Source organism: Cynocephalus volans, chromosome 11 (genome assembly GCF_027409185.1).
Source record: "Cynocephalus volans isolate mCynVol1 chromosome 11, mCynVol1.pri, whole genome shotgun sequence".
Lineage (NCBI taxonomy): Eukaryota > Metazoa > Chordata > Mammalia > Dermoptera > Cynocephalidae > Cynocephalus > Cynocephalus volans.
Window position 1 is genome coordinate 127,489,166 of NC_084470.1, and position 27,701 is coordinate 127,516,866.

At 36.3% G+C, this 27,701-nt stretch overlaps 1 protein-coding gene across 1 annotated transcript; it reads left to right on the top strand.

Moving 5' to 3' along the window:
• The first annotated feature begins 1,618 nt into the window (after positions 1–1,618).
• On the top strand, positions 1,619–18,900 carry ATP6V1G3 (ATPase H+ transporting V1 subunit G3). The gene is made up of 3 exons (XM_063113338.1): positions 1,619–1,700; positions 13,279–13,379; positions 18,727–18,900. The coding sequence occupies exons 1-3, from the start codon at positions 1,619–1,621 to the stop codon at positions 18,898–18,900; spliced, it is 357 nt and encodes a 118-aa protein (XP_062969408.1).
• The last annotated feature ends 8,801 nt before the right edge of the window (positions 18,901–27,701 follow it).

The window sequence follows — 27,701 nt, forward strand, 5'->3', positions numbered from 1 at the left end:
ACCAATATGAAGAATCATTTTTACAAAGTCCTTCCTACCCAATTCCTCTGCATCAGTCTCACTCTGTCTGCCTAAGTGAATTGTCCTTGCTCTGTAAGTCAATACCGAACCTTATTGAAGAGAAAGCACACAGGAGATACTCAACAAATACTGTTGGTACAAGATTAAAGTGGGTTTCTTATAATGCTGTCTACCTGACAAGCCGTAGAAATAATTGACAACCTTCATTCCCTCAGTTAGTAAAAAAGTACCATCTGTTGCCCAAGACAGGCTGAGCTTGAGTTGAAATAAATGTATGTTTACCAAAAGCAGTGTTTGTCCAAACTCCGTTTATCCCAGTAGAATTAGTTATAGTAATTATGCGGTAAAAAGTCAGTATTTTATAGGCTGACTAAATTTGAGTGCGAAAAGGAAGAAAAGAGACACTGTGGTGGGGGAGCTTCCTTATGGACAGATTTGCTAAAGGGGATGCACACAGTGCAGTGATGTTGGTACGGATGGGACAACTAGAAAAGATTAGGAGAAAATAACCATGAAAAGCTTAAATGTTTAGCTCTCAGACTGTTTTACAATTGTCTTGAAATTCACACATTTATTAAAGAAATTGAACCTTGCATTTGTAGATGAGGCAATAGAGGCGAAGCTCATGAAACCAATAATATGTAGAACTCCAATTTGCAGATCATTTCGGGGGAAAAGCCATCACCCTAAGTGAAAAGATTAGCTTTTCATTTCAAATAAAAATTTTAGATACATATAAATGATAGTTTATGATTCTTTACTGGGACCGACATTGTCACTTGTCTAATCACTTCTGGGTCAAATTGAAGCAAATATGGTAAGTTTTACTTCACTATCTTAGGACAATACCTAACACAAGCACCAAGTAATATAAAATGCATGTTTAATTATTTTAATTTAACCTCTAAGCCTATAGTTATAATTCTTTTTAATATGTATTTAGTCACCATACTAAGATCTCCCTGGAACTTCATACAGCATTGCTAAAGAGCAACACAATGCCCAAAAGAAATCTTTTCATGCCTGTCACCTGAGGCCCAAGAGAGGAAAAGAATAGATCCCTTGCTCATCTTCTTTGCACAAAGCGAGGAAACCTCCTTCCTAGTAAAGGGATAATAAATTTGCCCCAAATAAGCAGATAATTGAATCACTAGAAACAAATAAAGACCTGAAACTAGTATTGTATGAACAAAGAATAAAGAAAGATCTTGTAACTTAAAAAAAAAAAAAAAAATTCAGTAAATAAGTGATTATTTCTTGGAAAATGAGGGAAACTAACATTTTAAAAGGTACCTTACCCATTTTTTTACAAGTAGACCCATTAAAGTCTTCTTATTTCATACAGAAGAGCTGAAGTTGGCAGAAATGGTAAGTTCTCGACTTCCTCGTACTGACTTGACTTGTTTTTCTGGATTCCACCTTGAGCTCCCCTTGGAGCCCAGCTATGGGGCCCAGTCAGGCCAGTTTGGAATAAGCAGCTGTGTGTAGAACTCACTGTTGACACAACAATCTCAGGTATGTGGTGATTTCTAAAAGGATAAATGGACCTGTCACTTCCCAGATTTCACAGAAGCCACTTGACTTGGAGCAGGCTGCCATGACCAGCCAGTCTCAGGGGATCAACCAGCTCCTTCAGGCAGAAAAAAGGGCCAAGGACAAGCTGGAGGAAGCCAAGAAGAGTAAGTGTCACCTGGGAGGGGACTGTCACAAAGTGGATGAGGCCGTGGGATGCTGTATGATGAGCGTGAACTCCTGGCTCAGGCAGACCTCAATTCAAACCTGATTCTACCCCTCTCCCTGTGAGACCCTGACCCATTCATTAAAACTACCCAGCCAATATGTTCCCCATCACTCTAGTGGGAATGAAGTTTCCTGATCCCCATCCTTCTGAAGAGGCCGTGTTTTAAGTGAAAAAGTCATAGACCTTAAGGTTATGGAGATGTGGGCTTAAACCTTGGCTCAGCAACTTCCTTAATGCTGCCACGCCTCGGTTTTCTCAACACCGTGAAACGGTTAAGAGACAATCTCCAGATTGATCTACTTATTAGAAAACTTGAGCAAATCACTTACCCTTTGTAAGTATCAGTTCCCATCTCCATAAAAATGGGGATAATGACAGTTAATAGCTCACTCTCATTTCTCTCTTGATAGCTTTCAATTTCCAATATTTTAAAATATTTTCATTTTGTTCTCATTTTCAAACTCTTTTTATTTAGTTAAGCATCTATATACTTATACACAGAATGTCCTCAACAAACTTGTACACCCTTTCCATTCTCTTTGATATTCACAACAGCCATATGCATAATGTGTTAATGTTATTCCCATTTTATGTATGCAGAAACTGAGAGTTCATTATTTGCCCAGTTACATTTAAAAAATATTGTGCCAAGCATCATACCCAATGCTTATCTTATTTACCCCTCACAACAACCTTTATTGCAAAGAAGGAAAGTGATGCTTAGAGAAATTATACAATTTGCCCAAGGTCACACAGAGGGTAATTGGTAGAGACAGGATTTGAATGAGGTCTGACTCCCAAGCCAAGATCATAGTCACTGCATTATACAAAATTTACATAATTTGTATAATGAAAAACTACATGTCACAGATCTACAACTCGAATTCAGTATTCCCTAGGCCAAGATGTATGGTTTTTCAACTCTTCCATTGCATGTCACCTCATTATTTAATCTACAAATTTGCAGTCAGTCACCTTCTTCATGATTGTATGTTCTGCCTCTGCATTAGATTTAAAGTCTGGCAAGATAGGGGACATGTCTTAAAAATATTGCTTATATAATTCTTTGGGTGAATATAGTGACAGTATTAGAGTAGGTACTGACAAAAGCTTATTGAAATGTATTGAATGAAATGAAGGAGTAGTGTATTACAATTCAGGAGAGGACGTCGGGGATGAGGCAGGCATTACTAAGTCCCCTGGGGTTTTTGGCCAAAGGTGAAACCATTTCCTTTTATTAAGATAAATTGATTTTCTGAACACTCAGCAATGTGAGCACCAAAAACAAACAAACAAAAAAAATTAAAGAATCCGTATGGAGGTGATAGAAAGGAAAAGCAGGGAGGAAGACAACAAAGACAAACTTTATCTACTTATCAACTTCTTTATCTACAACAAGCCACGCAATTGATTGCAAGATGGTATGAATGCAGAGTAATTTTACAGAAAACAAGCAGTCCAGGAACTGCTGGTTGAAGTAGTATAGAAAACTCCTTTATTTTTTGTTCAAATTTCTTTAACCACATTTACAACTAACATAGAAGACCAAATTATTCTAAGATGTGATAATTATGTTCTCTTTGCTTTCTCATTATAGAAAAAACAACATGACAATACTGAGCACACATATAATCAATATTAGTGTATGATTCAATGATTTTTGCCAACTTTTTCTGCTTTTTCAAAGTTTCTAGAGAAGAAAAGTATTGCTAACCATGCAAGTTGTTTGGGAGTAAAAGCCACTAAGGACAACCTAGCTTCAAATTTCATAGGAAAGATAAAAACCAAACTTCTTTTCCTTTTTTCTAGTGAATATGCTGTCCTTGGGCAGTCTTTCATCAGAAATCAACATTGAAAAATAAATATTGCATTCATTGTGTATAAAATGTTCATTTTATTTGCCGAATAACAAAAAGCAACTATATTTTTCTTTTTCTTAGTCTATCATGTTTTTGTTTATGAATAATCAGGCTGAATATTCAACCAGTAATAAAAAATATCCAGACTGTATAAATATTTTTGGAAAATATTTTGACTTTCAACAACTAATGGCTGCACTCAGTTTTATAAAGAATATCAGCCTGTTCTCTTTGCCTGAGAAATCACAGGCTTTGGGGACAGTTTTCATGGGATAGAAACTGTTTTCTTAAGTAGCTATTGGCAGGTAGCAGTTTATAGTAACAAAATCCTATCCTTCTCACTTCTTAGGCATTCTGTGGCAAAACAGAAATTTTACCTTATACTTGGTATGTTGTAAATTCCCTCATATTTCAGTAGTTTTTATTTCATTTGTTTATTTAATTCAGTAAGTATTTATTGCATGCCTCCTAGTTCCAAGTCACATTGATGGGTACACTGAGGTATAGACCTAAACTCTTCCTTAAAGAACTGCCCGATGAGATAAGTGAATAAATGACCATTAAAAAAGAGAAAGGAATGATATGACATGGGAAGTGCTGATAGTTGTCATTTTAATAAACCCATATATTTTCACTTCATTTTTTCCATAAAACGATTCATTTGAAAATCTGCCATATTACAGCAGAATAGAGATTCAGTTCAGAATGAGGGCCAAGATGTCACAATAGTGAACACCATTGTAGAAGGTCTATGATTACTTTGTCTTCCTTAAGTCCATTTATTTAAAAGTCTTTCAGAAACTTGCATATAGAGTGCTAGAGCAGGAGTACTGAGCAAAAATTTTAAAAAGAAAGAAAGGAAGTGGGAGAGAGAGAGAGAAAAAAGAAAATAGCAATTCACATGTGAATTATTTTTGAAAAATTAGTAAGGTAGCAGTATTTATGTATTATGCTGTAAAAATATTAATAGATTCCATTAAGGAGGACTGCCTCAGATTTTGGAGAAGTTGTTAGATAATACAGTATATGGCATAAATGTTTTGCCTTAAGGGCTATAGATAAGCTGTTGTGGACCTGATGTATCAGGAACTCTCCTGAAGGCCATGAGGTCTGTAGAAATGTCTCTGCTCTCAAGACATCCACCAGCTACTGAGAGAGACAATGTTCAAAACAGAGGTGGGTAGGATTGTGGACGGGGTTGAAAAGTCAGGATGTGCAGCAGCAGAGAAGAAAAAGCAGTGGGCTGAATTGAAAAACTGATTCTTAATATAAGTTATGCAGCATCTCTGAGCTTCAGACTTCTTTTTTTAAAAAAATAAAATGTGTGTGTGTGTGTGTGTGTGTGTGTGTGTGATCAAGATGTTTCAAGGATCAGTAAGTAGTAAAGCAGAGTACAAATTAGAGTTATTTTTATTTTTAATGTATATATATTATACATATATATATATTTGTATATTACTACAAGTAAAAACAATGAAAGAATGGAATAGAATAGCATAGAGCAATCTAGTTTCACTTCTTTTTATGCCTGCCATTGTGCTCTTTCCCATAAAGAGGGAAATGTGGATGACTTCTGGTAAGATGACTACAAAGTCTCAGACATTGGCTTCTACTCACTGATTACAGATGAAATTATATGTATTAATTAAAGTTTTCACACATAATTTATGTGCAAAACAGCATTCTTGTTTGATTTAATTTAGATGGAATCACATTAGGTTTGCATTACTTTAAATGATCTTACTTGGAGTTAACACTTTTTTCTTAATAAATTGTTTATTCATCAAGACATAAAAGTGGGTGTGTTGGTCCAAAACAAGTTACATTTTGAATATGGAACATCAGAGATCTGCCCTAGGAGCTCCAGCTTAGGATGCTGAGCTGAACCTTCAATCAGAATTAGATTAGAAACTCAAGGTACCATCATCAACAAGAGAAACAAAGACTTGTGTTTCTCTAAAATTGACAACATTTTTACTTTTAGTTAAGATATTTTATGAGAGCAGTATGTATTTCTTGGACACCCACTGCAAACTTGGAAAACTCTACAGCTCGGTATTAACACTGTTCTTTTGAAATGCTCAAAGGCACATAAGTCAACATCACATAAAAACGCATAGTCTCTAGTCCGAACATTTCCATAACCTCACCACAAATAAACACTAAATCTGTCTACTTTGGAAACTGCAAAAAATAGCCTTTGCAGTCAACTGAAAAATATGAATTGCATTAGGAGATACAGATCAAAAGATATGGTAAACAAATGTAAATCTTCAAATCTGGATATGAGAAAAAACAAACAAGCAGGTATATTAAAAATGTCCTAAAAGCCATTGACAATCGTAATAAACTCAAAGAACATACTCCTTTAGTTTTCTACCAAGATGGTGTGTTCAGTGCTCATTCCCTGAGGCTGCTCTGCCTGGGTGCAAATCCAACTTCTGCTCCTTACTAGCCGTGTGACCTTGGGCAGGACACCTAACTCACTGTGCCTGTTTCCTGAACCTCAAAATGGATATATTAATAGTACCCACCTGATGGAGTTGCTGTCATAATTAACTGAGTTAACACATAAAACACTTGAAACACCACTTGGTACATGGCAGGTGCTCAACAAATGTTAGGTATTAATATTCTTCCAATCCTAAAAAAAAAAGAAAAAGAAAAAGAAAAATTCTGCTGAAGAGAACATCAAAATAGTACAGTTCCAATGATTTCTTAGGAGGTGATTAATTGAATTATACTTTGGTACAAAATAAATACCTAAGAAAACATTTCAGTTTTCTAGATAGTACATCGCATAGTACAGTAATGTGAATTAGTTTTTTTGGATCTATAGGATGCCAGCCATCAATAATTTTTTTAAACCAGAAAATTGCCTGTTTCCAAATATGCAGATATTCTGAATTATGTAAACAAGCATCTTGATTTAATAAATTCTTCACTGTGCAAGTGGATGTTTTGGTTCATGAAGACATGATTCTTAATAAACTAACAAAATAAAAGTTGTGACTTTAAAATGTCACAGCTCTGTCTTTTGTATTTTGTAGGCCTGAAAATACTTCCTTTTTCTTTATAGTCCACAAAATAACAGGGTATTTGTAAGTAAGTTGGTCAGTCTAACAGAATAACAGAATAACTATAGTCCACAGAATAACAGGGTATTTGTGAGTAAATTGGACTTTCATTACTCTGAGTGGTAATATTAAAATAAGAACCATAAAACATTTTCATCTATTAATAGCATTTGATTATATTCAATCCAGGGATCTACACAAAACTACTTATTATATTTTTTAATAAGAAAAATATGAATAAAGGAAAACATCAAGGAGGTGGAGATGTGAAAGGAAACAGATTAGAGTCCAAAGAGAAGCTCTGTAGTAGTCACAGTCACCAAAAGGAGAGATTGCTTCTTTGTTTTCCCGGTGACTTATTTCTTTTTCCAATGTTTGCAGTAGTAGGTAAAAATAATAGCATTCTTTGAATTAGGTTGGTTTTACCATAATATTACAAAGCCCTAAAAGCCAAAAAAGTTTTTTTGTTCTTTTTTTTTCCTGAGTGATAAAAAAGAGCAAAAATTATTTAGTAACAGAAATCTACAAATCTCCAAACATTCCCAAAGCACCCTTTGTTTTCATAACAAATCGAGGTGGCCTCTGTTCTGCTTATGCATATTTTTGTCCTATAGCACATTCATTTGGATACTGGCTCTTTCCACCGTGCTATGGTGTACAGCTTTGCCTTCAACACTAAGCTGACATCGATGTCTCTGTGTTCCCCACTGATCCTCTGCATTAGTTTCCTAGGGCTGCTGTAACAAATTACCACAAATCAGGTGGATTTAAACAATAGAAATTTATTATCGCACAGTTCTGGAGGCCAGAAGTCCAAAAACAAGGTGCCAGTAGGGTTGGATCTTTCTGGAGGCATGGAGGAAGAAACCATCCCATTCCTCTCTCCTAGTTGCTGGTGGTGGCCAGCAATCCTTGGGACTCCTTAGCTTGTAGCTGCATCATTCCGGTCTCCACCTCCATAATCATATGGACTTCTTCCCTGTGTGTCTGCTCTGTCTCTGTATCTCTGTGTCCAAATCACTGTCTCCTTATAAGGACACCAGTCATTGGACTTAGGACCCATCTTAATCCAATATGACCTCATCTTAAGTTGATTACACGTGCAAAGACCCTATTTCCAGATGAGGTCACATTCACAGGTACCAGGGGTTAGGACTTCAATATATCTTTTGGGGGACCACAATTAAACCTACAGCACACTCAAATTGTCAAATCCACTTGACTTGATCCCTTATTTCTTTGTTCTCCTTTGTCAGCGAGAACTTCTCAAAGAACTTCCTTGCTTGTGTTCTCATTCCTACAACTCCATCAAAACTCCTCTTGCCAGGATCACCAATGTTGCTAAACTTAATGTTAATTCAATATCTCATTCACAATTAGATCTCTCGTTCATCTTTGAAACTTTTCCTTCATTTGACTTGGGGGCACCACTCTCATGGTTGGCTCTCTGTCATCTTCTCAGTCTCTAAAGTTGGGGCTCCAATTTGGACCTGTTCTCCTGTATGTCTGCAGATACTTCCTAGGTGATCTCATCTAATCTCATGGCTTTATATACCGGCTCCATGCCAATGACTCCCAAACTTGATATTCCGAGCCCTAGGTGGTTTCCTGATCTACAAATTTAATATAAACATCAGTCTTCTCAGCATTGCCACTGGATGTTTAATAGGCATGTCAACTAAATTGCATTCTTGACTCCACACTGAAAATAAAATGTTGGAGTCATCAGTGACCCATCTGTCTCAGGCTTTTCTGTCAATTCCACCTTCAAAGTATATATAATCTCTTCTTGCCAACTCCACTGCTACTTTCCTATTTCCAACAGTCATTAGTATTAATCACTAATATAACTATCGAAATAAATTTCAAACTAATCTTCCTGCTTCTCCCTTACCCCTACTATTTATTTTCACTACAGAAGCCAAAGAAATCTTTTTAAAACACAAGTACCATTTTGTCATACCTTAGCTAAGAGCCTTTCTTAGATTTAGCATCTCAAAGACCAAAATTCTTACCATGTCCTGTGAGCTATTTGTGGCCTGGCTCCACTGCTGCATCTCTGATATCATCTCCTAACGTTCAACCATCCTGTTCTCTTTGCTCCAGCCATAGTGGTATTTGTGCTGTTCCTAGAGCACACCAAATACCCGCTGTGCTTGCTGTTCCCTCTGCCTGGGACACTCTTCTCCTTCAGATGTCTACATGACCAGCTGCCTCATTCTTTCAGGCTCTGCTCACATGTCATTTCATCCAAAAGGCATGACCTATCTAAATTAGGACCCGCCACCATGTCTCTCTGCCCCTTATGCTCCTTTATTCTTCACAGTACTCATCGTCCCTATATAATTATGGTCTTTTTTCTATTAGCATTTTCCCAACTCAGGAGGTAGACTCCAAGAGAACAAAAAGTGTGTGGTCTTCACTGCTGCATAGATCTAGAATAGTGTGTGATGCATAGTGGGTAGACATCCAATCAAGTTGATTGATCAAATGTCTCTTATTTCTGGTCTCATCTTTATACTGCTGGCCACATCTTTCTTGAGATGTTCTCTTCTCTCTTTTGGTTTCTCCTACTTCTCTAACTAGTACTCTCAGGCTCTTCCTGAGGCTCCTCTTCCTTTTCTCAAATGTTGAGTGCTGAATGCTGATACTCCCCCAGATTGGAACCTTAGCCCTCTTTTCTTCTCATTCTGTACACTCTCCTTGATTTGTGTCCAAACCCCACGGCTGTGACTAACACATACACAACCCAAGATGACATGCAAATCTCTGTCTTCATTCCAGACCTTCCTCCTAGACTACAAATTTGTCCCGCTGCCCTCTGAATGCCTCCACTTGGATATGTCCAGGGAAGTCTGCAGAGGCTTCTCTACTGGCAGCCTAAGGACTTTTCCTCAAGATCCTGCTTTACTCACTGTCTACTTTCTTAGCAAAAGGCCCCCAGGATTTGGGCCTGCCTTCTTAATGACGATTTAAAATAATTAAACAACTATTCTATGTCAAGCCTTTCCCGTACATTTTTTCCTAATCCTTCCAATGACTCTTTGCAATAGATTAACTCTGTTTTATATATGAGACAACTCAGTCTCAGAACTTCTAAGTAACTTGCTCAAAGTTACAAAGCTTCTAATGTCTTACTGTAGTGGTGCCTAGTGTAAAATTCTAATTTGCTTTGAGATGATAACTAAAATCTCATCTTCTCCATTATAAAAATATTCCAGAACAAATTTAGTAATCCAAGCAACAGAACAGGTTTTTCTGTGTCTCAAGGTCTTATCTGCTTCTTGGAACACTCAGTTCACTTGGCCTATCCTAACCAGGAAACCAGGAAGATTCTACCTTTGAGGACTACCCTATGTCTCCTACACCAGGTTCTGTTTTAACCTGCCCCAAATTGATTTTTTTAATCCTTTCTCCACAAATCACAAGAAAATCAGACCAAACATCTTTTTTTCCCCTCTTTTCCTCCTCACAAAAGTCCTATGTAATAAATGTCAGTAACGATTTGCCGAATGTAGGCCATGTCTACATAACAAGCCAAGTGTCTAAAGAATGAACATGGCTTTATTAAGATGGAACTGTTTACAAAGTCCCCAAAAGTACCTTAGAAAGCATCTTCTTGTGCTTTTTCAGTCTCCGAAATGGACTGTCGGTCCCCACCGCTGTCCTGGCTAGTAGGACAATTCAGCTCAATGGTTTCCTCCTCAGAAGTCTTTCCTGTCCTCCCCCACCCGCCTTCTCTGAGCCCCCATGGTATATATCTGGGCCTACTGGTTTATATTTTTTGCTTACACTGTTCACACAAGACATAACAAGACTATTGGAGTGGAGGAGAAGCACGGATTCTCTAGAATTTTACTTGCAGAAGTCTCCATGAATGTTATGATTTTTAACTGTCACAGAACAAGTAGAGCCAAGCTATACATTCCTTCATTTTCACAGTTGATTTTGTGTACTCTTCGCAATTTCATGTATTTTATAATTTTCCTCTTAGAAGCTTGGCAGCACGTACACATTTCCAGGTATACCAAATTTATGCCAGCTGAAGGCAAGGACCACATTATCTGTATTCCTCTATCCTCTGTTTCCAGCTCTACCCTCATTTAGTAGCTGTTCAATAAATATTGAATGAATAATTGCAGAATAAAGTAAAACCATCTTTGCCTGCACCGCTCTGCAGCACCTGTTTTAGCATTATTTAATATCATGAGGCATAAAATGAACATGTTTTCTGAACCCAAAATCAAACATTTGGCCTGATAAGCCAAATGTGTCTTTGTAGGAATTTTGAGACCTTATATTTGATTGTCATATCAAAAATCTAAACTGTCCCGTACGGTCACTCCTATGTTTGAAAGAGAGTGTATTGAGAATAAGAATATGAACTCCCTTTGGTTCATAGCGGTCATGTTTTAAATGCTTAAGAAGAAATAGGTATAATTTTTAAATTTGATAATCTCCCTAAGCAGAGAGAGAAGCAAGCTAGAGGTTAATATGAGTGGATCTGACTCGTGCATTTTGCTTCACCTCTGACTGAACAGTAGATTTAGGCTCCAGTTTCTTCCACTGGATTAAATCAGGTGTACCATATGCAGGGTCTCACACAGCGGCAGCTGCTGAGTCTATCCAGAAAATTGCAGTGCCAGCAGCGATTTCCCTGTGGCTCTCCTATTTAATTGAATGAGAATCAGCAGGTGACTGGTGCCATGACAGGGGAATCACAGACACACTCTAAGCCTGTCACCGTGTGATGGAGCTAACATACAGCCTCTTAGTGGAGTGCTGGATTCTGCTCAGGGCTAGGGCACACGGAGCTTTTCCTATTATTCTTGCTTTTTTTTTATGTGCTAGAGAGTTGTGATTTGAAACCAATGTCTTTACATATTATACAATGAAGATGGAGAGTAATAATGTTTTGTGTGGTTTATTTTATAAAATAATTATATATCCTCCAATCCACTATTACTAACAATATGTTAGTGTTAACATTTTATATTTTTATCCTGATGTTAATGACAAGCAGCGATAAGAAAGTCGGCTGGGATCAAGGAATTTTCCATATTAACAGAGAATCTCTGTGAGTAGTTTGAGGTTGGTTATCACAAAATATTCAGACCTATAAAGAATGAAGAAATCAGTACTTATATACAAAATGTTAATGAGTGTGAATTAAGTACAAAAAAAGGTAAGCATTGCTGTTAAAGTTCCATTTTAAGCCTCAAGTATCAGGAGAGCATTCGTTTTCATCAGACCTTGGATTCTGAAAAGAATACAGAGCTAAATATCTGTTCTGAATGAAGTCTACCCGGTCTCATTCAAGGGTGATAGACATTAAAAGAGACACATTTCAAACTGTAAATCAGTGAATTTATCTTTATTCCATATATACAGTGACTGGAGAAGCAACTCATACCTAGGAGAGAAAGAAATTCAGAAACAACCTACACTCAAATGCTGCAAAGGCATAACAATACATAGGGAGATGACAGAGAGCTAAAAGTTTATATTAAGATTTTCTTTTATGCTACTTTATGAGAACACATTTTATTCAAAATCTACACAATATAACAAATAATTGACAAAAATTGTAAACATAAACTTGAGACACTATCAGAGAATAAAACTATATTAAGTAAGCAAAAGAATGAGGACATTTTACTGCAATTGAAGGACAATTGATTCAGAGAAAAAATAATTTTAACATAGTTCAGAGTTTCTTTAAAGTTTTAATGATCACAAAGTGTTAGTACCTAACTCCCAAGGTAGTAAACAGTGGGGGCGTAGCAGCAATTAATATAAGTCTATAACCACAAAAACTTATTCTGCATGTCAAAAAATTCATGTGCTTAGCTAATGATCCTCGCAACATTGTATTTGTCTAAAACTTTCATCTACGTTGTCTGTAGCTTAAGGCTTACACTTTTGCTCTTAATAGACGAAAAGGGGCTGCTTAACTAAGCCTCCTAACCATTAAAAACAATTGGTTTTACAGCCACTTTCAAGTCCCCCTCAGAGAAAGCTACCACAAAAAACATCTACTTTGATGTGTTGTGGGGCTTAATCAGACATTCTAGAGTCAACAAATGGTAAGAAAAAAATCCCAATAAAATGGGATCTCAATAAAATGTTTTAAAAAAATTGTAAGTCGTTTTGATAGAGTCTGAGTTCCATGTTTGTAGAGATTTTGGAGATCTGCCAGTTGTTAAATAGGATCCAGTTGGTGTGGACTGAAGGATTCCTGGCAGCAAATCAGGACAGAAAATCTGACCAAATAATGTCTTTTTGAGTAAGTGACAGCTAAAATCTGTTCTCTGGCTGCTACTGCTGAGAGCAAATGGGCAGATATTTTATTTAAACATCTAAGTGTGAAAGAAAGTTGTCATTTCCATGTTGTAAAGAGTCCAATAGGAAAAAAAAGGATTTTTTTTCATCTATCATTTTTCAAAGAAGTTTGTCATTCTAGAAAAAATTATCTATAAAATAATTTTTAAAACCTCACCTATTTTTTAAAAAATAGTTTTGAAATTTCATGTATATTAAAAGGAAATATTATTTCTTTGATGCCACTGTTAATTTTCAGGAAAAGTAAAGCGACTGAAGCAAGCTAAGGAAGAAGCAATGGCAGAAATTGACCAATACAGAATGCAGAAAGATAAGGAGTTTCGGCTGAAGCAATCTAAGGTAAGAAAGTCAGCACTGATTTTTATGCAGCCTAGATTGTAAGATATTAATGTTCATTAGGTGTAATGTAGGATATCAGGAGGGAAAAATATACTGGGATTGAGCAGATACAGTTCAACCGAGGCTGAATACCAAACTAAATCTTCAACATAACAGAATTACTGATTTTACATTTTTACTTTCAAGGCATTTTTAATTTGTCATACACAGAGTTAATTCATAGTTATTACAAAATATATAGTGTATACTAAAAATCATATTCTCAAGTACACAAGTTGCAGGGATTACTTAAAGTATCATTCCTACCACAAATTATTGACTAACAGTTTAGCAAGAAAAAACTTCAGAAAACATGTTTTTTTAATCTATTAATGTTTACTAGTAGAATCAATGAAAAGTATTGCATGCTAACAAATAGGATGAATTTGTTAGGCCAAGTTTCCTTTGATGTATCCAAGACTCACAAACGACCAAAGTAGATATTGTTGCAAATTGCTGAAAAGCCTTCTGTTATTTCCTTATGATTTCTTTTGCAACTAAATAGCTCATTCAATACATCTTTCATTTGCATATAAAGAAATGCTTTCTCCTACACTGGCATTTTCTAAATACCTATAGTTTACTATAAAAAATAAGTGCATGAAATTTTCAGAGCCAATATCCTCCTTTCCATGTTGCAACATGAACCAAAAGAAAATGCTAAACTCCATGTGTCGTAACTGAAGTTTATATATTTTCTTTTTGTCTCATCAAAAATATAAATAAATTCCTATGCAGAAGACTGACTTTGCAAATAAATTACGAGCAGTTTGGAAATCCTCATTATTTACAACTTTTATTTTAGTGGTAAAAGGTGAGCTCAGGTAGGATCAGATAAATTGGACGCCATGGTAGGAAAAACTATTCCAGTGGGCTCTGTCTTCAAATAAAATTCCTTCCTAGAATAAATTGGCTCACTCAGCAAAAATAAATGCTTTTTAGCAATATTTAGAAAAAGAAATTCTAAACTCCTTAGTCCACACAGCCCTCCATGATTGGCCCTCACCTATCTCTCCAATCACATTTTCTACCACCCTTGTCTCTACCTGTTCTGTTGTACCCATACTAGTCTTGTTTTTCTCAAACAGACAGACCATGTCACTGCCACGGGGCCTTTGCACACACCAGTCTCACTCCCTGCAATCCTTTTCTTTTAGACACATTTATCTTTGATCTCTGTTCAGCTGTTGACTCCTATTTTTGATCACCTTATCTAAAATTGTCTCTCATGAGTAAAGTAATACTGCATTATAGTTTATTCTTTTTTTTATAGAACTTATCACTATCTGATATATCATGTATTTACATTTATTTTTATTTATTGCCTATTTTTACCTCTGGACTGTAAAACCAACACAACAGTTTCTTTTTCTTCTTTCTGTTTTTTTTTTTTTTTTTCTTTTAAATTTTTGTTCTCTATTGTTTTCCTAGACATTAGAATAGTGTCTGCCCCACAGTAGGTATGCAATAAATATTTCTGGAAAGCACGAATAGCTAACATTTCTTCTGTGCCTTTATCTTTCCTATTGAATCCTGTCATAACCATGACATATTAGAACCTGAGAAAATAGTCCTTAGCACCAACCAGCTTTGATTTTCCTATGTAGAATATTTCTGATATGACAGTCATTTCTATTTTTTAGGCAATAACAAAACTGACCATAATTCTAGAAAGCAGCTGGATTAAATCTCTTGAAATATTATTGCTCCAGAAGAATCTTATAGATACATATCTGGTTCAGGATATTTGTTCTCTGCTTCGAACAATAATTAAAACTCCTCATCACTCTCATAATTAGAGCTCCGAGCCAATTTTACAGCTAGTTAATCAAAAGCTCACATAGAAAGGTCAACATGTTTAAGCCTCGGCTACTTCAAGCATATTGTAAAATCATTAGCATGGACCTTCTTTCCTTGGCATGACCTCCATATGTCAGGCATATTGCTATCCCAGTTAAATCTCATCATCATTAACCCAGGGCAATTAGGAGGTCTGGGAGGAGACCCAAGAAACCAGTTTTCTACCTTTTGTGGGTGTTGTACCTCAATGTTACTATTTTGTTGCTTTGTAGCACTTGTTAATTTGTAGGGGTTTTTTGTTTTGTTTTGTTTTGTTTTTTCCTAAATCCTGACTATCAACAGAAGCAGGCATCCCAATGTGGGCTGTATATCAACAACTATTGTTTTGTCAAAGATTTATTTACCCCTTGCTTATCATTACTACCCAGTATAACCCCTTCTACTGAAGAAGATACTACAAAGTAAAAAGAAATCTGTACTACAGTGGAAAAATTAAATCTATTTTTAAGACAAGTAAAAGTTAGATGGACCATGAATCTAAACAGAAGACCTGAAAATCGTTGCCTTGGGCATATTGATGACTTTTATGTTTTTAATCTTTCTTCCTAAATTTATATCACAAGAGCCTTTTTTTCCTTGAAGCAATCACAGATTGAGGGCACAAAACTCTATTTTGCTTATGACAGTGGGACCTGAAGATCTGGTTTACCTTAAACTGGAACATTTAAACAGCTTATAAGGAAACTTATTGAATGTTGAGAGATATCACCAACACCATCAGTCAGTATGCTGTAAAAAGCTACACACGTCAGTCTCAATGGTACCCTTTGACCAAATGTATCATTTCATGTGAAAGACTTACCAACTTCTAATTATATAGTGTTCCAAACATTCAGGCAACAGGCTTCCATCAGCATGAGTACCAGAGCACAGGTAATGAGTTCTTTATAATACCTGGAGATCTGATAATTTTATTCACTTCAACAAATTTGTATTGTGCACCTATCACTATGAACCAGACATATGAGCCAGACAGTGTTTGAGGCATTTACATCAGTGAGCAAGATGACACTTGACTTTGCAGAGCTTATACTCATTCATTTAAACTCCTACATGGTTTTAAATCAACACTCTACCTGCAGATACAGAGTATGAAATTCTTTCCTAGGAAGTCCATTTAAAATAGTGTGCGGTTAGTCGTCTTTACAGTATTGTCTAGGAAACACTGTAGAAACTCAAACTACTGAGCATCAGACAACCTCAGAAATAATATTGTATTTAATTGTGCAGGATGAAACATAGGATTATGAGATATTCACAAGTGTATTACAATGTTTCTAAAACTGCAAGATGGATTGGAAAAATTATAATAGTGCAAGAAGGGCAATCAGTAAAATATCATAATAATAACCACTAACATGTATTGATTACTTGCTCAGTGCTAGACTTCTGGGCTAAGTACCACCTTTACGATAACTTTCTTCAGAAAATTATCATGTTGTCTTAGCAAACCACATTAATCATGCAGCTAATACTAATACCTGCTATCTATCGCACTAAAGCTACTGTCAAATATGGAGGCCTTCACATGTGGCTATTGAGCACTTGAAATGTAGCTAGTACATGTTGAGATTTGCTGTAAATGTAAAAAACATACTAGATTCCAAACACGTAGTATGAAACTAGCTTGATAATTATTTTTCATGTTGCTCCAAAGAAAAATAGGTAATAGTTTCACAACAGTTTGTCTCAACTTTTCACCACTTAAGACACTGGATTCAGAGTGAATTTTTTTTTTTTTGGTAGAACTATTTTAATAAGTAGCTTTTTCCTATTTGTAAACTTCTTAGCAAGAGAAATTTGGTCCATATGCTTCTGCTTCTTGTATACTCACTTATCAAAGTGTTATTTTTTAAAGTTACTTGATGTCTTAGAAGCTATATCTTCTCAAAATTATTTTCTTTGAACTAGAAAACCCCTATTGCCTGGACAATATAAACGGAAAAGAACTTGCACCCAATAGCTTCAATTGCATTTAACTTCAAGCTTAAGTCCCAGAAAGATCATGTAGATTCTAGAATTTAGAGTAGTCTGATCACACTGAAGTAGAAGTCAATCATTAGTGGAGTCTCTTTGATAAAATTAAACGCATACCTTCCTCACAAAAGAGAAAAACAAACAAGCAAAAAACAGCTCTTTTGCCTTAACAATGTCAGGTTTAAGAAATGTTGAGTTTACAAAGGAGATAAATTAAGAGTTGACTGTTTGCTTTATCAAAGAATAACTTTCTTTTTCTTTTCTTTTTTTGCCAATTTTCTAAATGAATTGTTTTTTGCTTTTGAGTTTTGAGAATTCTTTTTATATATTCTAGGTTTTTTGACAGTTACGTTTTGCAAATATTTTCTCCTAGTCTGTAGCTTGTCTCTTTATCCTGCTAGCAGGGCCACATTTTGTAGACATGAGTATACTAATTATCCTGATTTGATCACCACATATTATACACATGTATTGATATTTGATTCTGTATCCCAAGATATATATAACCAATAAAAAAAATGTTTTTAAAGAATAACTTTCGAAAGGTTTAACGGTGGAATTCCTTTAAGTTGTTAACTCACCTAGTGAAATTATACTTTGGTCAAATCATTACTTGATAGGGAAGCTAGAAGGATAGAGGAAATACTAGAAAATACTGAGAATCAGGGAATCACTGCCAATTAAAGAGCAATCAGAAAGACATATTAAATGTGTGTAAAATTATAATATACTTAAATGAACAAATACATCTCAATCTGAAAGACATTCAATTTGCACTAAAATTTTCAAGATTATATCTGTTACCCCCCAAAATATATCAGTGTATGTAAAAATATCTTACAGGGCACATTGGGCCTGTGTCTTCTGGAAAAATAAGATTTAATCAGATCAAATGATGCATTTAAATTTTCTTTAAAAGTTATCTGTTCTTTAAAAACCAACAAAAATGTGCTTAATGGAGTCTTTCAGCTTCATTTTTTCAAACTTGTAATTTAGAAAGTAAACAATAGGGAAGATACGGGAAATGAATGGAAACTATTACAAATACATTTAAAATGTAATGGAAAAAGCTTCAGAGCACGGTATAACGATTGCAAACTTGTATTCAATTTGTATCATGTGGAGGTCAGCTTAAAAGTGAAAGTAGGGGCTGGCTGGTTAGCTCAGCTGATTGGAGCACTATTGTAACACCAAGGTCAAGGGTTTGGACCTCCTTACCAGCTCGCTGCCAAAGGAAAAAAGCAAAAAATGAAAGTAACCTACTACGGCCAGTTTCCATTCGGTAGGAAATTTCATCCTTTCCCACTCACGATATTGGTGATCTTATATGATCTCTGAAAAACTTGGGGGAAACGAATACGTAATGTGTACACTGTAGAGCAATTAATAAACAGTCAAGACAAATTTAATTTATAAAACAATAAATTTTAACATGACATATGGTGTAGTGGATTCTGTTTTGTTTTGGTAGATAATGGGCTCTCAGAGTAATCTCTCAGATGAAATAGAAGAGAAAATACTAGAGAAGATACAAGCACTGAACGGAAGCTACAACAAGTATATGGAAAGTGTGATAACACAGCTTTTGAGCATGGTCTGTGACATGAAACCAGAAATCCACGTGAACTACAGAGCCACCAACTGAACGTGCATCATACTGTTCGATAAAACGTGTGTGGGTGCTTCCTAGTTGTTTATGGTTTCATGTTTATATTAAAGAATTTGAAACGTAATCTTAAATTTACTGGACATCTACAGATTTCAATGTGACATAATTCACACATGGACACTGAATTAAAACAAAACCATTGCTATGTCTTCCCTGCTAATAGTTACGACCTTGTAATTTAACTCGGAGTAAGTCAAAAATGCAGAGGAGCATGTTTTCTGACACTTGTAAGAAAAACATGATCATGACAGCTTTTTAGTGAGTGTGTTTTTTTCTTCTTTCTTCTTTTTATCAGTTTAGGGAATGTGCTCTTACTTGTGGTTGTTAAAAGATAATTTTTGAAGGAGGATGTAATTGGGACTCTCATACGAATATAAAATGAACACATATCAAGGATTTTATTTAATTCATTAATCAGAGAGGAAACCAGTAAGATGTTATCGCTAGTTTAAAGAAGAATTTTAAGAACTGACAGAGAAAATGATGGGTTCCATACTCATCTGTTAAGACGGTTTTCCATCTTTCCATTTTCTACTCATTAAGAGAAATGGGTTCTAGAGCCATTCTATCTGCTTAACCTCAACCAATCCAATATCCCTTTCAAGTAAAACTTTAATTTTAAAAAGCAAATGATAAATAAACTGATAACATAAGTGTTTGGACTTTAAAAAGAGCAAATGAAAACTCCCAAGAGATATAGTAGGTTAGCATGCCATTAGCTCCGTCTCCCAGTAAGAGCTGAGTTAAATTCTTAAGTCCTAAGTACTTTGTAGGTGCAATGAATAAATGATCTCGGTCCTATCGTGTAAGTAGTATGAGTGTCCCCACTTTAGAAACTGGAAACCGAGGCGAATGAACTTGCCTGGAGTGCTTAGGCAACAGTGGCAGTACTGGGCTTCAAACTGGACAACGTGACTCCAAGGTCCACACTCTTCACTTCCCACCAAACTGCTTCCCGAGAAAAATACTGTATTTCCATCATCAAGAATCATGTATGCTCAAAGGTGTTTGATTTCAAATAATATATGCAGACAAATTTTAATTCCAATACAAACAAAAGTTAACTCATAAATTTTAATTGTTACCAAACTATATAATCAATTTCAAACATAAACTGAAATGATTTTCATTGGTCACTGTTTTAGACTACTAAAATCATTGTTTCCCTTTAGTAGACAAAGTTAAAATTTTACCACATACTTTTAATACCTCAGAAATAGTCAATCTTATATTCACATTAGGTGAGCAGAAGAAAATTTGAATTGCATTTGTTTCTCTCCTTTCCCAACTTTAGGGGCAAGGAAAACCAACCAAGTTAGGTTACTGGTTTTGTGTGGCAGATTTCTCCCTTTACTAGAAAGACAACTGGTTCCCCAGTTAATGAAAAGAAGGATATGAAACTTTCCGAAGAACACTGTCCCCAGATTTGGGGTGCAGGGCAGGGAGTGGGGAAGTATTAAGTAAAGTTGCCTTCCCAAAATATGGACAGGCATGGAGGACTTGCACCTCAGCACATATCTGGAGAATTCAATTACTCTATCTTACACAGCTGATACATAAAACAATGAGAAAAATGGCACGTTTGACAAGTTATTGCCTAAGTCTGTTTTCTGCAACTATAGCGGAATACTACATACTGGGTAACTTATAAACAATACAAGTTTATTTGGCTCACAGTTCTGGAGGCTGAGAAGTCCAAGAGCAGGGTGCCAGCATCTGGACAGAGTCATACCGTGGTGGAAGGCAAAAGTGAGAACACTAGACAGAGAGAAGAAATCGGGTCAAACTCCATCCTTTTATCAGGAGCCCATTCCCGCAATAACTAACCCACAGCCACAACAATAGCATTAATCTATTCATGAGGACACAGCTGTCCTGACCTATTCACCTCTTAAAGTTCCTACCTCTTAATACTTTTACAATGGCAATTAAATTTTTAACACATAAACTTTGCGGGACATATTGAAATCATAGCAATTATCATGTGCAAAGGTAATTCTAAAACATAGCCTTGTGATTTTCATATCCTAAGATTTGGTTTTCTGTCTAACCTCATCAAAACCATCAAGATGTCAAATTTCTGGTTGTGAAAGTTTGAATTTATTATCTGGAATATGCATCAAATCAAACTAACAGCAGACTTCTCAATAAATTCCTGAGTCTGCACAGGAGATAGGATAATGGTTTAGGCCTTAAACACTATAGAAATCCATTGAAGTCAGTACAAGATTTTTCTTAGAAGTGGACACCGCTCTCTTGTTTCCTCTGGCCATGTGACCTGCTGTACCTGCCAGCTGTCTGCCACTTTTCTGTCATGAGTAGAAGCAGCCTGAGGCCCCGTGCCAGATGCAGCTGTCCCAGAATCAAGAGCTAGCAATAGAAGATCATTGGCCTGAACACAGACTCAGAATACACTTTCAGCAGATAGTCCTAGAATTGGAGTTTAAAGTTACAGGTCTTGAGGTAAGTCCACGGGTGCCAGCCAGCCAGCCAGCAGAACCATGTGGTTCCACGCAGCCCTCCCACCCCACTGCCTTGGACCCAGGCAGGGGGGGAGCTCCATGTCCTGCCTTGCTGCCCTGAACTGGCATGCAGGTGAGCCCGCCAGTGCCAGCCAGCTAGCGGAACCACACGGCTCCATGTGGCCCCTCATCCCACCTCAGACCCAGGGGGGAGCAGCAGCCTACGGATCTAACCCACCAAGTTTGGCCCAGCAGAACTCCACACGTTAGGGGCTCATTCTATAGCCACAGAGTCTAGAATTGGAGCCAAGTTGGTTTAACATAACTACTACCACACCTACTGTCAAGTGAGACAGTTCACCTCCTGCAGTAGCAACCAAGGCCACTCCACAGCCAACTTCAGTGTAATAGAAGAAGCAAACCCCCTAACAAATGACCAAGCATTAGCAGAAAAACACTAGAAGTGCAAACAATAAAGAAGAAATGACACCACCGAAAAGATACAGTAATGCCCCAAAGTCAGACTCCATGGAACAGGGAATCCTTGAAATGTCTGAAAAAGAATTTTGAGTAATGATCTTAAGAAAACTTGAAAAAACAAAGGAAGATTCAATTAGAGAACACAATGAAACAAGAAAAAACATCCAGAATATGAAGGAGGAAATCTACAGAGAGATTAATACCATATAAAAGAGTATAGCAGAACTTCTGGAAATGAAAGGCTCACTCAATGAAATAAAAAAACATGACTGAGAGCTTGAGCAGCAGGGTAGAGCAAGCAGAAGAAAGAATTTCAGAGCTTGAAGATGGTCTTCTTGAAATAACTCAGGCAGACAAAAAAAGGAAAAAAGAATTAAAAACAATGAGGAAAACCTAAGAGAGATAGCAGAGAATCTCAAGTGCTCTAACATCCAAATTGTGGGTATTCCTGAAGGGCAGGAGAAGGGAAAAGGTATCGAAAACCTACTCAAGGACATAGTAACAGAAAACTTCCCAGGTGTAGGTTGAGATACAGACCTTCAGATCCAAGAAGCTCAAAGGTCCCCAAACAGATTCAACCCAAAAAGATCCTCCCCAAGACATATTATAGTTAAATTTGCAAAGCTCAAAAACAAAGAGAGAATTCTACAAGCAGCAGGAGAAAAGCATCAAATCAAACTAACAGCAGACTTCTCAACCAAAACCCTACAGGCCAGAAGAAAGTGGAACGATATATTCAACATGCTAAAAGAAAAAAACTGCCAGCCAAGAATTCTTTACCCAGTAAGGCTCTCCTTCAGAAATGAGGGAGAAATAGTGTATTTCCCAGACAAACAAAAGTTGTGGGAGTTCACCACCACCTGACCAGCCCTGCAAGAAATTCTCAAGGGAGTCATTCATCTGGATTCTGAATAATGGTGACCATCATCACGAATACACAAGAAAGTGCAAACCCACAGTTAAAACAAAAATGCTGGCAAGAAAGAGAAAGAAGCTAAACCATTCCATCTTAAACCCCCAATTCACATTGAAGAGAAATAAAAGGGGAAATAATGATCAAAAGATATTTAAACCTCCTAAATAGCAATTAAATGACAGTAATTAAACAACACTTCTCAATAACTACTCTAAATGTGAATGGACTAAAGTCCCCATTCAAAAGACACAGAATAACTGACTGGATTAAAAAGATAGACCCAAGTATATGCTGTCTTCAAGAGACCCACTTCAGCTGTAAAGACACTCACAGACTAAAAGTGGAGGGATGGAAAAAGATATACCATGGAAATGGGAACCAAAAACGAACAGAAATAGCTATTCTTATATTGGACAAAATAGGCTTTAAACCACAAAACATTAAAAAAGACAAAGAAGGCCGTTATATAATGATAAAGGAACTATATCCAGCTAGAAGACATAACAATCATAAACATTATGCACCCAATACCAGAGCACCCAGATATATCAAGCAAACACTCTTAGACCTAAAGAAAGAGATTCATCCTAATACATTAATAGTGGGTGATCTGAGCACCCCTCTCTCAGTATGGGACAGGACTTCCAGACAACAAGTCAACAAAGAGACACACAATTTAATCTACACCCGATACCAACTGGACTTGGCAGGTATATTCAGAATATTTCACTCAACAGCTAAAGAATACTCTTTCTTCTCATCAGCTCATGGTACATTCTCCAGGATAGACCACATATTAGGTCACAGAACTAGTCTCAGCAAATTTTTAAAAATTGAAATTATTCCAACAATCTTTTCAGACTACAAGGGACTAAAACAGGAGATAAACAATAAGCAAATCACTGGAAGATATACAAATACATGGAAAATAAATAACAGGCTCCTGAATGACCTATGGGTCCCAGAATAAATTAAACAGGAAATCAAAAAATTTTTAGAAACTAATGAAAATAAAGGTACATCATACCAAAACTTGTGAGATACCACAGAAGCAGTACTAAGAGGGAAATTTATTGCAGTAAATACTTATATCAAAAAATTGGAAACACTCCAAATAAATGACCTAAGTCTATGCCTCAAAGAACTTGAAAAACAACAACAATCCAAACCTAAAGGCAGTAGACAGAAAGAAATAATTAAGATCAGAGCAGAACTAAATGAAACAGAGACCCAAAAACAGTAGAAAAGATCAATTAAACAAAAAAATTGGTTTTTGGAGAAGATGAATAAAATAGGCAAACCATTAGTTAGGTTAACAAAAAAAGAAGAAAGAAGAAGAAGAAGAAGAAAAGAAGAAAAGAAGAAGAAGGAGGAGGAGGAGGAGGAGGAGGAGGAGGAGGAGGAGGAGGAGGAGGAGGAGGAGGAGGAGGAGGAGGAGGAGGAGGAGGAGGAGGAGGAGAAGGAGAAGAAGAAGAAGAAGAAGAAGAAGAAGAAGAAGAAGAAGAAGAAGAAGAAGAAGAAGAAGAAGAAGAAGAAGAAGAAGAAGAAGAAGAAGAAGAAGGAGAGAAGACCCAAAAGAAGAAAGAAGAAGAAGAAAAGAAGAAAAGAAGAAGAAGAAGAAGAAGAAGAAGAAGAAGAAGAAGAAGAAGAAGAAGAAGAAGAAGAAGAAGAAGAAGAAAGAGAGAAGACCCAAATAACAAAAATCAGAAATGAAAAGGGAGACATTACAACTGACACCACAGAAATACAAAGAATCATTAGAGACTATTATAAACAACTGTATGACAGCAAATTTGAAAATCTGGAAGATATGGATAAGTTTCTAGACACATATAAATTTCCAAGACTGAACCAAGAAGAGATAGAAATCCTGAACAGAAAAATAACAAGCAAGGAGATTGAAGTGGTAATTAGAAACCTTCCAACAAAAAAAAGCCCAAGTCCTCATGGCTTCACAGCTGAATTCTATCAAACTTTTAAAGAGGAGTTAATACCAATTCTCATGAAACTGTTCCAAACAATTGAAACAGACTCTACTCTCCCAAACTCATTCTATGAGGCCAACATAACTCTTATAACAAAACCAGATAAAGACACAACAAAAAAAGAAAATTACAGGCCAATATCCTTGATGAACCTAGATGCTAAAATCCTCAACAAAATATTAGCAATTAGAATACAGCAACATATTAGCAAAATTGTACACTGTGATCAAGTGCAATTCATCCCAGGGATGCTAGGATGGTTCAACGTACAAAAGTCAATAAATGTGATACATCACATCAACAAGCTCAAGGACAAAGACCATATAATTATCTCAATAGATACTGAAAAATCATTTGACAAAATTCAACATTCCTTCATGATAAATGCAAATCAAAACCACATTGAGATACCATCTAACCCCAGTTAGGATGGCTAAAATCCAAAAGACTATGAACGATAAATGCTGGCGAGGCTGCGGAGAAAAAGGAACTCTCATACATTGTTGGTGGGACTGCAAAATGGTGCAGCCTCTATGGAAAATGGTATGGAGGTTCCTTAAACAATTGCAAATAGATCTACCATACGACCCAGCCATCCCACTGTTGGGAATATACCCAGAGGAATGGAAATCATCAAGTCGAAGGTATACCTGTTCCCCAATGTTCATCGCAGCACTCTTTACAATAGCCAAGAGTTGGAACCAGCCCAAATGCCCATCATCAGATGAGTGGATACGGAAAATGTGGTACATCTACACAATGGAATACTACTCAGCTATAAAAACGAATGAAATACTGCCATTTGCAACAACATGGATGGACCTCGAGAGAATTATATTAAGTGAAACAAGTCAGGCACAGAAAGAGAAATACCACATGTTCTCACTTATTGGTGGGAGCTAAAAATTAATATATAAATTCACACACACACATACACACATACACACAAAAACCGGGGGGGGGGGGGAAGAAGATATAACAACCACAATTATTTGAAGTTGATACAACAAACAAACAGAAAGGACAGGGTTGGGGGGGAGGGGGGGAGGGAGAAGGGAGGGAGGTTTTGGTGATGGGGAGCATTAATCAGCTACAATGTATATCGACAAAATAAAATTTAAAAAAAAAAAAAAAAAAAGACTCTTAAATTAGGTATAGAAGGAAAATATCTTAACACAATAAAAGCCATTTATGACAAGCCCACCACCAGTATTACTCTGAATGGGGAAAAATTGAAGGCCTTCCCCTTAAGGACAGTAATAAGACAAGGATGTCCACTCTCATCACTTCTATTCAAATAGTGCTGAAGGTACTAGCTACAGCAATCAGGCAAGAGAAAGAAATAAAGGGAATCCATATCAGAGAAGATGAAGTCAAACTTTCCCTATTTGCAGATGACATCATACTACATATAGAAATACCTAAAGACTCTATCAAAAAACTCCTAGAGGTGGTTAATGACTTCAGTAATGTTGCAGGATACAAAATAAGTGCCCAGAAATCAGTAGCATTTATATACTCAAATAATGAATGAACAGAAAGAGAAATAAAGAAAGTAAGCCCATTTACAACTGTCGCCAAAAAAAATATGATACCTGGGGATCAATTTAACCAAGGAGGTTAAAGACCTCTGCAATGAGAATTACAAACCACTTCTGAAAGAAATTAAAGAAGACACAGAAAGATGGATAGATATTCCATGTTCTGGGATTGGAAGAATTAACATTGTGAAAATGTCTATACTACCCAAAGCGATCTATAGATTCAATGCAATCCCCATCAAAATGCCAATGACATTATTCACAGAAATGGAAAAAACAATCTTACCTTTCATATGGATAAACAAAAGACTCCAAATAGCCAAAGCAATCCTGAGCAAAAAAAAAACAAAGCCGGAGGCATAGCTCTTCCTGACTTCAAATTATACTACAAAGCTGTTGTAATCAAAACAGCATGGTACTGGTATAAAAATAGACATTCAGACCAGTAGAATAGAATAGAGAACCCAGAAATCACTCCTCAGGCTTATAGCCATCTGATATTAGACAAAGGCAACAAAAATCTACATTGGGGAAAAGATTGCCTCTTCAACAAGTGGTGCTGGGGAAACTGGATATCCATATGCAGAAGAATGAATCTAGATATGCATCTCTCACCATACACTAAAATCAACTCAAAATGAATTAAAGACCTATGTATAAGACCCAAAACTATAAAATTACTAAGGGAAAATATAGGTGAAACACCTCAGCAGTTAGGTCGGGGCACAGGCTTTATGAAAATGAACCCAAAAGCACAAACAGCAAAAGAAAAAATAAGTAAATGGGACTACATCAAACTAAAAAGTTTCTGCACAGCAAAAGAAACAATCAATAGTGAAAAGACAGCTTACAGAGTGCGAAAAAATTTTTGCCAACTATGCATCCAACAAGGGACGGATATCCAGAATATACATAGAACTCAAGCAATTATACAGTAAAAAGTAAATGACCCAATTAAAAAATGGGCAAAGGAGCTGAATAGACATTTTTCAAAGGAAGACATACAAATGGCCAACAGATACATGAAAAAATGCTCAACATCACTAGTCATCAGAGAAAGGCAAATTAAAACCACATCAAGATACCATCTCATTCCAGTTAGACTGGCTATGATCAAAAAGACGGTGAATAACAAATGCTGGTGAGGTTGTGGAGAGAAGGGAACACTACTGCACTGTTGGTGAGAATGTAAATTAGTACAACCACTTTTGTAAACAATTTGGAGGTTTCTCAAACAACTGCAGGGAGATCTTCCATATGATCCAGCAATCCCTCTTCTGGGTATATATCCTGAGGAATGGAAATCATCATGTCTAAGGGATACCTGCACTCCCATGTTTATTGCAGCTCTGTTTACAATAGCCAAGATATGGAACCAACCTAAATGTCCATC